This window comes from Mus musculus, chromosome 11, assembly GCF_000001635.26.
Source record: "Mus musculus strain C57BL/6J chromosome 11, GRCm38.p6 C57BL/6J".
In the NCBI taxonomy this organism is placed as follows: domain Eukaryota; kingdom Metazoa; phylum Chordata; class Mammalia; order Rodentia; family Muridae; genus Mus; species Mus musculus.
Window position 1 is genome coordinate 68,929,953 of NC_000077.6, and position 13,099 is coordinate 68,943,051.

The window sequence follows — 13,099 nt, forward strand, 5'->3', positions numbered from 1 at the left end:
AAGAGGAGGGTGGATCTCTGTGAATTGGAGGCCAGCCTGGTCTACATAGTGAAGTGTGTTGGGGGGAGAAGGTAGGAAAGAAAAGAAGAAAGAAAGAGGACAGTTCAAGAAAGGAAGTGTAATTTTAGGGGCTTCCAGCTCAGCAGTGGAATGTTTATGTAGTCACAATGCATAAGGTAAACACTGCGCGATGGCTTTCCACTCTTAGCGTCTACAGACAGACAAAGCTCGGAAGACGCATCAGAGACAACACGGTAAACACAGCAGCCTCCACCTTACTAAGGAAAATGTCTGAAAGAGTAAACAAGGAGATTGTAAGGAAGGGTAGCAGGTGAGGGCTTGGCAGATCAATTCCCTAGATTTCTCAACTCCTGACCAGAATAAGTAACATAGCCTATAACAGGAGCTGGAAAAGTTTTCTGTAGAAGTCCAGATTAAAAACTCCATAGGCAATTTATGGGCTAAAAAAATGGCTCATTGGTTAAAGCTCTTCCTACTCTTGCAGAGGATCCAGGTTCATTTCCCAGCACCCACACAATAGCTCCCAGTCGTCTATCAGGGAATTCGACGCTGCTTCTGCTTCCACAGCTACTCTCTGCAGCTGGCAAACGGACTATATGCAGGTATGTGCTCAGGCACACACATACACATAATTAAAACATATATTCCTAGGTTTCTTCAAGTCAGCCTCTATAACTACCCAGCAAGGCTAGTGTCTTCTGGAGGTCATTCCAGACAGCTGAGCCAATGCATAAAAGTTGGTTTTATAGCCCAGGACTATCCTTTGTCCTTCCCCATCCCTTATGTTACCTACAGCTACCCAGCAGGATTAGGCACCAGTGGTCCTGGTCGTCTCAGGTTTGATAAGAGATCAACAGATAAGGGTTGGGAGGCGGGGGTGGACACAGTGGTCAGAAGAGGATTTCTCATCACTCAAGGATGAGAGAAATCCTGAAGAGTAGTGGGTAGTCCCACTTGGCTTAGTATAGTCCTGGCTACTGCTAACTAGCCAAGTTGGGTAGCCCACTGGGCAGCCTTGGTGAGAATGATGACGGCATATTGAGGCAGGTGGGAAGTAAGGTAGTTTTCTAGAATAGTCTCATGACCTGAACACAGCAAAGAAGCAATGCAAGCCCTCCAGATCCTAAAGGACCTATGGATGTTCCAGTCTAACAGAGGAGACACCCAGGCAGGAGTCGAGTTCCAGCAAGTGGGAATAGGAAGCTATTTTGTGGCTTTACACTGTAATCATAGTGGAGTGAAGGTTCTAATTCAAAAGTTAAGGTGAAAACTAATCTGAGTTCAAGGACAGCCTGGTCTATAGAGTGAGATCCAGGACAGCCAGGGCTATACAGAGAAACCCTGACTAGACCCACCCGCCCCCACCCTCCACCCCCACCCCTCAAAAAAAGAAAAGAAAAGAAAACTAAGCTGGAAAGAGAGCTAAGTTGATAAAGGTGTTAGGGGTGCGAGCCTGGAAGCCTGAGTTTGACCCCCAGAACCTACTTAAAGGAGAGAACTGACTCCACAAAGATGTCCCACAACTTCCACACAGTGCCCCCTCCAGTAACAGCACATAAAACATATTGTTTGTTTGTTGGGTTTCTCTGTGTAGCCCTGGTTGTCCTGGAGCTCACTCTGTAGACCAGGCTGGCCTCGAACTCAGAAATCCGCCTGCCTCTGCCTCCCAAGTGCTGGGATTAAAGGCGTGAGCCACCACCACGCCTGGCATAAAATGTATTTTTTAAAGACAAATTATGCCAGGTGGTGGTGGCACATGCCTTTACTCCCAGCACTTATGAGGCAGAGGCAGGTGGAGTTCAAGACCAGGCTGGTTTACAAAGTGAGTTCCAGGACGAGCAGGGTTAGAGAAACCCTGTCTTGAAAAACAAACCAACCAACCAAGAAACAAAATGATGAATTACAAGAAATGAGGCTTGTGTAATTTTTCACAGAAGTAAGTTTGTTATTAAGGCTCATCTGCAAAATGGGCAAAAGAAATAGTTCCGGGGTTAAAAGCACTTGTTGCTCTTGCAGAGGACCCAGGTTCAGATCCCAGCACCCACATGGCTCATAGCCACCTATAACTTCAGTTCCAGAGAATCTGGCTCCCTCTTTTGACTTCCATGGACATTATTCACACATGAGGTGCACATATAAACATGCAGGCAAAATACATAGAGAATACACATCAAAGAAGTAAAACTAAAAAGAAAAGAATTTTTAAAAAAGTCTGCAAACATAAAGGAGTTTCTCATATAGAGCACAAAGACAGTTCCTGACTGTCCCAGGGGAGATGTTTTGCCCAGGTGTCTTTGAACACCTAAACCTACCTGATCCTCTTACCTCAGCCTCCCAGGAAGCTGCGACTACAGGTGCATGCACTAAGCCAGACTTCTGTTTCCATACAAAAAACATTTCACCATGGTTTACAGAGCAAGTTCCAGGACATCAGGGATACATAGAGAAACTTTGTCTCAGAAAACAAAGAGGGACAGACAGACAGACAGACAGACAGAGACAGATACTTTCCCAGAACTGTGGACTTTGATGGATTAAGGTTTTGCTTCTGCTTTGGCAGGTGCTGCTGAGTTTTGCAGCCTGAATGGTACTTCCATCATGGAGTTAGTTGGGCTAAGGTCTGCGGGCCTTTTCTGTGGCAGCAAGCACTTTCTCCTACTGAACCATCCCATCTGGCCTTTGTGTAACATTTCAAGGTTCAATGCCAAATCTCCAAAGAAAGACAGACTGATTATCATCCCAGCTTGGAGCAATTGTGCATTTTGAGGCTTATTTGTTATGAGTGAGAATATGACCCGTGCAGCAAAATATGGCCTCTGGGGACTCATCCTTGGGTAGAAGGAACAGTCAGTATTCAAGGAGAGTTTAACAAATTCTGGATGAGAAGTCCCTAGCCCCAGACACTGAGTTATCCTGTCTCTACAATTGTCCTGTGATTCCCAAAACACCCGGTCCCATGTTCTGTCAGGTGCCCTTTATCACCGATTTTTCTTTCTCTTCTTGGAAGCAGGCCTGTCCTTTGTAAAGGACCCCAACTCTCAGTTTGGCTTCTTCCACGTGTAAACAACCTAATCTGTTAACAGAGGTTTTTTTTTTTCTTTTTTCTTTAAAAAATTATTTAGTTTATGTATATGAGTACACTGTAGCTGTCTTCAGATACACCAGAAGAAGGCATCAAATCTCATTACAGATGGTTGTGAGCTACCATGTGATTGCTGGAAATTGAACTCAGGACCTCTGGGAGAGCAGTCAGTGCTCTTAACCACTGAGCCATCTCTCCAGCCCCAACAGATGTCTTATTAAGAGTCCTAGTCAAGAGACAAGATTCTAAACGCAGAAACAAAGACAAGCTAACACCTGGTACTACCTACCTCAGGGTCAGTACATGAGAAACCATGGTCCCATAATGGCCTGACGATCTCCCACCAGGCCCTGCCTTTTAAAGTTCCACCACTGCCCAGCAGTGCTACCCTGAGAAGCAAACTTCTACAAAGACCGGTGAGACACACTCCACATCCAAACTATAGCACTGAGCCTTCCTCTCTGGATTACACAGCCCACCCCACCCCGGCCGGCTCTAATAATGTATGTTGAGAGGAACACTTACTCCTCATTCATGCTTCTGGGGGTTTGGAAGAAAACTACTCAGGCCAATGAGATGGCTGGGTGAGTAAAGAGGGCCTGACTGAGGAAGTTGACAACCCGAGTTCGATACCTGAGACTGATATTGCAGAAGAAAAGAACAAATCCCAAAAGTTGTCCTCTGACCTCCCCATAAATGATGTGGTAGATGTGTACTCATGCGCGCGCGCACACACACACACACACACACACACACACACACACACTAATGATGAATGTTAATCATGGGGGCTAGAGAGAAAGCTCAGTGGTTAAGAGATGTGCTGCTTTTGCAAAGGACCTGAGTGTTGTTCCCAGTGCTGGGTGGCTCACAACTGCCTGTGACTCTAGCCCCAGAGTATCTGACACCTTCTGGACTCCGTGACGTGTAAGGACTTGCCCTCATATGCACACATGCATGTGCACATAACTACATCTTTTTTTTGTGTGGTGTTAAAAGCTTTTAACTCTGCTCCTGAGTATTAGTCATTCCTCCTTGAGAAGGAGCAGGCTGGGTGGAGGGTGGTGAAGAGGCATTTGACTCTAAGTAGGTGGTACTGTGTTAAGAAACTGCCCTTCGGATCCTACTTACAACAGACTTCTTTGTTCCACAAGCTCTCCATCGTTGTTTTCTTGGTGTTTGTCTCGGGTTGTTCTTGCTGCAGAGTGTAGACCCATGGGACACATGCCATCTGGAATGCTACAGTGTTGTGTCAAAGGGAAGAGGATGCACAGCCAATCAGACATTAGCTCTTCAAGCCCCCTGTTGGATGATAAACACAACCCTCCTCTGATCACATGCAATTGGCTGCATTAGTTATCTTTTTCTCATGGCTGTGACAGTCTAGCTGACAGAAACAAAAGGAGAAGGCTTTATTCTGGCTCACCCTTCAGGGGATGCTGTCTCTCATGGTGGGAGTGGCTTGTGGCTGTGGTAGCTGGACCTTGAAGTGGCTGGTTATGTTGCCAGGAAGAAGCAGGAAACAGAACAAGCCTACAGCCCCTATGTCTATATCCAATTACCCTCTTCCTTCTGCTAAGCCCTGTTTCCCATAGTTTCTACAACCTCTCAGAACAGCCAGCAGCCAGGGACCAAGTGTGCAAACACAAGAATCTATAGAGGACATTTCACACTCAAGGCATAATACTGACTAAAGCAAAACCACGTACCTGCTCCTGACTCCAGGAGAGCATCTACCATGTTCCTAGAAGAAGAATTGGAGCTACGCCTTCAGTAGCCCCTATAATTAGCACAGTAGGTTTGGGAGAAGGAACACGTAGCTCAGCCTGCTCCGGGTTGTGTTTTGCTGGCTTGCTCACCTGAGATTGAAATGTCCATTCTACTGCTGTCCTATGCTACACAGTAAAGTCTCTCATGACAAGGGAAGTTGTGGTGAGCTATTTTTCTTCTTGTTTTCTTCAATTTTATGTGTATGAATGTTTTGCCTACAAGTGTGTCTGTGTACCGTGTGAGTGCCTGATGCCTGCTGAAGAAGGTATTGGATTCCCTTGAACCGGAGTCATCAGTGTGGGTCCTGGGATTCAAACCTGGGTTCTTTGGAAAAGCAGCCAGTGTTCTTAACCATTGAACCATCTCTCTGGCCTTTCAGGATGAGTTATTTAAAAGTCCCATTTAGGGTTAGAGAGATGGCTCAGTAGTTAAGAGCACTGGCTGCTCTTCCCAAGGTGCTGAGTTCAAATCCCAGCAACCACATGGTGATTCACAACCATCTATAATGAGATCAGATGCCCTCTTCTGGGGTGTCTGAAGACAGCTACACTGTACTTGCATATAAAATAAATAAATAAATAAATAAATAAATAAATAAATAAATAAATTCTTAAAAACAAAAAAAGTCCCATTTAGGGCCAGGTGGTGGTGGTGCACACCTTTAATACTAGTGCTTGGGAGATAGAGGCAGACAGATTGAGGCCAGCCTGGTCTAAAGAGTGTGTTCTAGGATAACCAGGGGTACACAGAGAAACCCTGTCTCAAGAAACCACATACATAAGTAAATAAGTAAGTAAATTGACTAATTAATCAATTAAAAGCCATTTAGGGGCCAGGGAGATGGCTCATCAGTTAAGAACACTGGCTGTCCTTCCTGAGGAGCAGGGTCCAATTCTAAGCACTCACATGGCGGCTCACAAGCATCTGTAACTCCAGTGCCGGGGAATCTGATGTCCTCTTCTGACCTTAGTGAATACCAGGCATGATTGCAGTGCACAGATATACATGCAGGCAAAATATCCATACATATAAAATACATATAAAATAATATTTTTAGTAAAATAGCCCATTTGATTTTTTTTTTTAAAGAAGGAGCCACAGACATGTTCAGAAATGGGGACTAGTGCAGTGGTAGAGTGCCTGCCTAGAGTACGTAGGCCATAAATTCAATGCTCAGCACCTTAAAAATCAATAATAAAAGTCTTAGTTACGTTTGTATCTCTTGAGTCCTATGTACTGACTCCTGCAAGCTGTGTGAGCCGTGGAGAGGTAAGAAAGCCTGTCACCCAAGTCAAAAGGACACTTGTGCTAGATCCCAGGGACAGGGTCATATCAAAGATAAACCCCGGGCCTCACCAGTAATAGCCAAGCTGTTCCTGACTGAGGCATACCCATCTTTGCTGTCTTGTTTTACTGAAGGCAAATATAATGTCGGTAGTAAAATCTATGAGCCTCTGTCTATTGCTACAGAGATGAAAGAATGAAGCCAATGCACACCAGTGCAATTGTGCCTCACATTCTAAATGCTTAGTCTAGTCTTAAATAAAAAGATAAGCCATCAAACACAGACATTCAAACCTCATCCCTGTACTTGGAAGAAAGAAACAAGCCTGTCTCGGCTATGTAGCAATTTACAGGCTAGCCTGAGCTATGTATGGTGAGAGTTTGTCTAAAAACAGCAGCAGCAGCAGCAGCAGCAGCAGCAGCAGCAGCAGCAGCAGCAGCAGGAGCAGGAGCAGGAGCAACAACAACACTCACCCCCCCACATACCAAAAAAATGGCAAACCATAATCATGATCAAATTGAACCAAGGCTGTTGCAAGAAGCAAGCATACTTTAGTGTATCTGCCTGACCCAGATTGGTTTTCTACAATATAGAAGTTCATCAAATGAACCATAGATTCTCTACAAGAAGGGATGGGGGGGGGGGGGAGCTTCCAGTGAGGTAAATGGCACTCCTGATATCTGAGGGAGATGCAACTTTATTGAGGAATGAGTGAATCAGGACTCTGACTAATTCCAGGCAGGGGATTCCAGCCAGCAATTTAGCAGTCTGTAGTACTGAGGACATGAGATTCAAGCTTCCCATGAGATCTGATTCTTATCCCAAAAGGAGATAATAAGACCTGGTTTGCCTTTGTTACTCCATGACACCTGACTGTGGGTTTATTTTACCTCTTCAACCTCCACACAGGGACCTCCTCAGCAACCCCACATCAGCCCCAACCATGGCCGATCAGACAAGCGCTCCCAGCATCAATAGGTTATTCCAGTGGACCTTGCAGATTTTCAATACAGTGATTCTTTGGTATCCACAAAGGTTTCCAGAATCCCTTAAGATACTATAACTTCCCGGGCTGGAGAGATGGCTCAGTGGTTAAGAGCACTGACTGCTCTTCCGAAGGTCCTGAGTTCAAATCCCAGCAACCACATGGTGGCTCACAACCATCTGTAATAAGATCTGATGCCCTCTTCTGGTGCATCTGAAGACAGCTACAGTGTACTTATTTATAATAATAAATAAATCTTAAAAAAAAATACTACAACTTCCCAAGTTCTCAAGTCTTTTATAAAATTCCACAGTGTGGTATTTTCATAGAACCTACACACTTCCTCCCATACACCTATACCATATTAGATTACTTACAAACCTAGCACAATGGAAACAGTATGTACATAGTTGTGACACTGTATTGCTTAGAGAGTAATGACAGGTTTCAGTGTGTCTAGTATAGATGGAAATTTTCCTCCCTTAATCTTTTCAGCCTGCAGTTGGTTGAGTCCACAAATGCAGAACTCATGGCTCGGGACCTTGTGGGTACAGAGGGATAAGGCTTATAATTTAAGGGTCATCCAGGAAATGGGAAAGTCTCACCCAGAGTAGGAAGAGAGCCAAGGAAATGACAAAAGCTTCCTCCATGGCCTCACACAGCACTGAGATTGCATCCAGCCTCCCATCTGAAGACCCCAGACCCTTCACAAAGGAGCTCACTGCACTACAGATGACGCTCAGTGGCCGGGAACAAGCCCAGCATGCCAGGCCCTTCGTTAGATCCCCAGAGCTGGGCAACTGGCTGACAGGTCGTTATATGTGGAATAGTATACAATCTACCCTTTAGTTCTTGTTTGTGTAAAGATTCATGGGCAGGGGAAGCAGCATTTGTAAGCTTTAGAGGCAAGGTCCATGAGTTCTCCCCACCCTGGCCCCAGCACCCAGTTAGTCAGCTCAGCCCAGCCTCGATCAAGGCCATCCTCATCTTCAACCAGAAGCAAGTCATCAGGGAGATCGTCCATTTGTTGTCTAAGCAAGATGATAATATAATTTCCTAGAAAGAGGATTCCAGTGTTCTGGCTTCAACTGTGTATCCCCACAGAGTTAAATCTTAGTAATTGGAGGATCTGACCACAAACTGACTTATAGACATTATATTATGCAGTAATTTGTCTTCTGCATGGCCTCCTCAGAAAGTGAACTTGGCAGTTTTAGATCTAATTCAATTATTTGTAGAAATATTGCACAAAAAAATTTTTTTTGAGACAGGGTTTCTCTGTGTAGCCCTGGATGTCCTGGAACTCACTCTGTAGACCAGGCTGGCCTTGAACTCAGAAATCTACCTGCCTCTGCCTCCCGAGTGCTGGGATTAAAGTCATGTGCCACCACTGCCCGACTTTTTTGTTTGTTTGTTTTCTAAATTGTATTTTATTTACATTTTTAAATAATAAAGTTTTAAAAAATAAGTCAATTGCATCCCCATGCCCACATGAAGCCATGTCTCTGTATTTTTAAAAGTGGTATGTTTCTTTAATTATGTAAAATACAAGATGTTGATGTTTCATAGAGATTGTAACTGCAGCATTCTTTAATTCTTTCTGGCGTTTGTCATAATTGTTATTTAAAGAATAGAGTATGTATTACATGTAAACATGATCTTTTCCTAGTTTGAATAAATTCCAAGGTAACTGAAGAAAAGAATCACAGGTTAGCAGAGCTTGATGGTAGACATGCGGAAGCTCAGCCCCGGGGAAATGAAGGCAGGAAGACTGTAGATCTAAGGCAAGCCTAGATGACATATACTGAGTTCCAGGACAGCCTCAGAGACAAGGTGAGGCTGTGTTTCAAAACACAAGGCTTGGTATGGTCGTGTATGCCTTTAACCCCAGCACTCAGGAAGCAGAGACAGGTGGATCTCTTTGAATTTGAGGCCAGCTTGTTCTACATTTCAAGTTCCAGGCCAGCCAGGAGCACATAGTGAGACCCTGTTTCAAACAAACAAAAATAACTAATATTTGGCTACTTATTAAACACCAACTATGTATTGAGCATTGCTCTCAGCACCTTATGCATATTCTTTTTAAGCCTCTCAATAATCCTGTAAGTCACATATAAATATCGTCATCATTATTGTGTGAATCAAGGAACTGAGGCACCGAGTTGAGAAGCCAAGCGATACAGCTTACAAACTGTAGAGTGGGTGTTAGAACACAGGCCAGCCAGCTCCAGGGTGCAGGTTCAAATTCCTGCCTTAACATTTAGCTTGCCATGGCCGTAAACCACCTTTCCTAAGTTCTCCTACTTGGTATTCTTCATGTGTATCTTCAGAGATTCATCCCTGTAACAGATTAACTACCCATAAAACTGCTCAGAGAATCCCTGCATTCTCAATTTAACTAGATGGTAAATTAACAGAATAACATCTGAGTTTGGTTCAGTGAATCACGGGACCAGGTTGGAGGAGAGGCAGGGTCATGTGATTTTACTGGTTTTGTTTGAGGGCTGAGTCTCACCGTGTATAATTCAGGCTAGCCACAAAAGTGCCACAACGCCAATGAATAAAGGACAGACCTATGTAGTGGGTTTGGCCCACTAACGCTAATTACACTCCCCCCCAAAAAACCTGCTTACACAAGTGTCTGCACAAAGCTTCTGGGAACCTGACCCTGCTTCGTTCTGATTGGTAAAGATGCGGGCAGCCAATGGCTGGGCAGGGCAGACAGAGGCGGGACTTTAGGATTTCCGGGTTTGGGATTGGCAAGAGAGAGAAGGGGGAGGAGATCCACCATAGCAGGAGAGTGTGGAAGAGAGAAGAGATGCCAAGCCTCAGAGTGTTCAGGACAGAGAGGCTTGGCGGCCATGTGAAGAAGCCGAGAGATCCCTCTGGGTCCAGAGCAGCCAAGATAGAATTTAGAGTTTAGTAAGTAATAACTCGGGATTATTAGCAGGAGGTGGATTCATTTCGTGGAGGTTGGGCAGTGGCCTAGGATAGAGCTGATTAAAGCATGTCAAAATATAAAGGCTGTGCGTGTGGGTCTTCCATTCTCGAATGTAAAGCGTTGAGGTGTGTAGCAAACCCGCTGCCAGGATCTATATAATATTTTATTCAACAGATTTAACTCTGTACAAAGTGGAATTTATTGGGAGGTAGGGAAGATTTGCTGACAGAATCAGATTCTGAGTAGTAGCTAAAATAAGCAGATCACTGTGAGGGAGGGTGTGTATTTTGGTTAGGACAAAGTGTTTTTATTCAAGATCAAATGTATTTGGTTCACCTTAACCAAAGGAAGAGTGAAGCACATTCCTGGTGCAGGTCATACAACTCCGTAGATTGCCTTAGCTGTTTGTATCTGTGTATAATTTACCAAGAAAGCAGACTCGGTTACTTTGGAGCAATTCTGTGATTGACCTGCCTTGCTTGGCTTCCCATGGTGCAACCCCAGCATCCAAATAAACTAACTATTAAGGAAAGCTTCATTTATTTACTTGATTAGTTAGTCTGTTTGAGACAGGGTTTCTCTGTGTAGCCTGGGCTGTCCTAGAACTCACTCTGTGGACCAGGCTGACCTCATATTCACAGAGATCCAGCTGCCTCCGCTTCTGCCTCTCGAGTGCTGGGATTAAAGGTGTGCACCCCCGTGCCTGGCAAGGCAAGCTATATTTTAACTCACTAGCTACGCTTGCTTGCCCTGGTGCTCTAGGGCTGTGGCAGAGCAGAGGTTGCAGAGCAAAACCTCATGTTGGATAGGAACCAAAAGAAAAAATCACCAAGGTTCCACTCTTCCCTTCAAAGGTTGTCAGTGCCCAGGTTACTTCTTCTTTCTTTAAAAAAAAAAAAATTATTTATTATTATATCTAAGTATACTGTAGCTATCTTCAGACACACCAGAAGAGGGTATCTGATCTCATTACGGATGGTTGTGAGCCACCATGTGATTGCTGGGATTTGAACTCAGGACCTTTGGAAGAGCAGTCAGTGCTCTTAACAGCTGAGCCATCTCTTCAGCCCAGTGCCCTAACTTCTATTAGGTTCCACTTTTTAAAGGTTTCTCCCACCAGCTAACCTTGACTAAGCCTTCAATCCATGCCCTTCAGGGGACATTTAAGATCCAAACCTGTGGGATATGGTGGCACAGGTATGGAATCCTCGTATTCAGAAGGCCAAAGCATAGGGTCAGAGCCATCCTGAGCTCCTACTAAGATTCAGATGCACAAAACAAATAAGATCTGAGCCATTACGCAGCTCAAAATGGCCACAGTTATGTCCAGCAGAGTCTAGCAGACGGCTCGGGATCCGGGTTCTCCTGTGAAGACTCAACAGGAAAAGAGTCTACTCCCAAATCCATCATTCACCAGCTAACCCGTTAACAGCCATTCAGCTTATCGCATTAGCCATTCCTGAGAACCTAATTACTAAGCTGGGTGTGGTTGGTCCAGAACCCAACACTTGGGAGATGGGAGCAAAAAGATGGAGAGTTCAAGGCCAACCTCACAGAAAGTTTGAGGCCAGCTGGGCTGCATGCACACACCCAAACCCACACACACACTTGACACTAAATGCCTATTCAAAAGGCAATATGGCTATATAAAGGCATGGGTAGCCAGAGCTGGCAATCATTGAAGTCTACTTACCATACTCACTAAAAAACTAAAAGTTTCCTCAACTTGACTTCCTTTAGTTGGACCTCAATAACTAATTGTTTTTTGTTTTGTTTTGTTTGTTTTTGGGGGTAGGGTCTCAGTGTGTCTGTGGGCTGGCCTGATATTCTCTATACATATCAAAGTGGCCTCAAACTCACAGAGATCCTCCTGTCTCTGCCTCCCTAGTACTGGGATTAAAGGCAGGCACACACAACCATCTCCAGCTTTTTTTTTTTTTTTTTTTTTGTATTTTTTTGTGGTTGTTATTTGTTTGTTTTTGAGACAGGGTGTCCCTCTGTATATGAGCTTGATCTCAAACTCATGGTACTCCTCCTACCTCGGGCTCCCACATCCTACGATTACAGGCTTGAGCTACCAAACCTGGCCTGATTTATAAATCTTGCAGAAACATATGCCCATGTGACTCCACTTCTAGGGTCCTCCAGTGCAAGTCAGGAGACCTGAAGCTTAAGCTATAGGAAACCATATGGATTCCGGGGGTTGAACTCAGGTGTCAGGCTTGGTGGTAAGCATCTTTACCTGCTGAGGCATCTTGCCAGCCTCAAGTTTGTATCTCATGTTAAAGAGGGGAAGGGTTCTCTCTGCTGATATGGCAGCTCATGCCTATAACGTCAGCAGTTGGGAGTTGGAGACAGGACGATTGAAAGAGTCTGAGGCCATCCTGGGCTATGCAGTAAGACCATGTCTCAAAAAACAATGTTTTTAGAGACAAAGGGGGAGCGTGGTGGAGAGAAACGCCCACCAAGCAGCAGTGTAGACACACCAGGTCTGTCTCCACTGCTTCTACCTACAACTCCTGGCCCACAGTCCCCTTGTCTCATTCCACAGCTGCTTCTTTCTTGTCACCTGGGTCAGATGTCATCTCCTCCAGGGTCTCCCTGTCTCCCCTCACCCCACACCAATCTGTCACGCCTTTGGAGAGTGTACTTTCTTTGTAACTAACGCTTTGTCCTAACTTCATCCTACCTACTAACGTGTTGATTTCAGAATGCACTCAAACTGGTATAGGACCTCTAAGGTGAAGGGCGCTTTTTACACTATCTTTTTCATCTCCCAGAACTGTGCCTGGCACATAAGAGGCGGTCAATGAGCAGGCACAGATTGGAATCAGACACTTGACTGGTCTGTTCCTTTGACTTTGTACTGTACCCTCTAACCAGCTACAACCACGGTGACCCTGCCCTGCCCTCTTCCCCAGCCTCCAACAACCCCAGCTGCAGCGCCTGTGGTCCACTTCAAACATGGCTCCCCTGAGAAGCTGTGCAGGAGCTGACACACTCCAGGCAGGCCTA

The 13,099-nt window shown here is 45.0% G+C and overlaps 1 protein-coding gene and 1 long non-coding RNA gene across 11 annotated transcripts in view; one reads left to right on the forward strand and one right to left on the reverse strand.

The window, feature by feature from the left end:
- Arhgef15 (Rho guanine nucleotide exchange factor (GEF) 15) overlaps positions 1-13,099 on the reverse strand; it is a 28,035-nt gene that overhangs the window by 1,053 nt on the left and 13,883 nt on the right. For 6 of the 9 annotated variants that reach the window (XM_011249112.1, XM_011249118.1, XM_011249117.1 and 3 more), the window contains exon 16: positions 4,235-4,342. In XM_011249112.1, coding sequence (XP_011247414.1) covers positions 4,235-4,342 — 108 coding nt within the window. Of the gene's footprint in view, positions 1-3,112; positions 4,343-4,373; positions 4,406-13,099 lie in introns of those variants that run through there. The other 3 variants (XR_879714.3, XM_011249122.1, XM_011249121.1) reach the window with 3 other exon arrangements.
- Gm51902 lies at positions 81-7,255 on the forward strand. Of its 2 annotated transcripts, none has more exons than XR_003949704.1 (3): positions 81-254; positions 506-623; positions 2,582-3,096. It is a non-coding gene; the product is annotated as a predicted gene, 51902 (long non-coding RNA). The 2 variants fall into 2 exon arrangements; XR_003949703.1 differs by lacking the exon at positions 2,582-3,096 and adding an exon at positions 7,068-7,255 and having other exon boundaries at positions 120-254.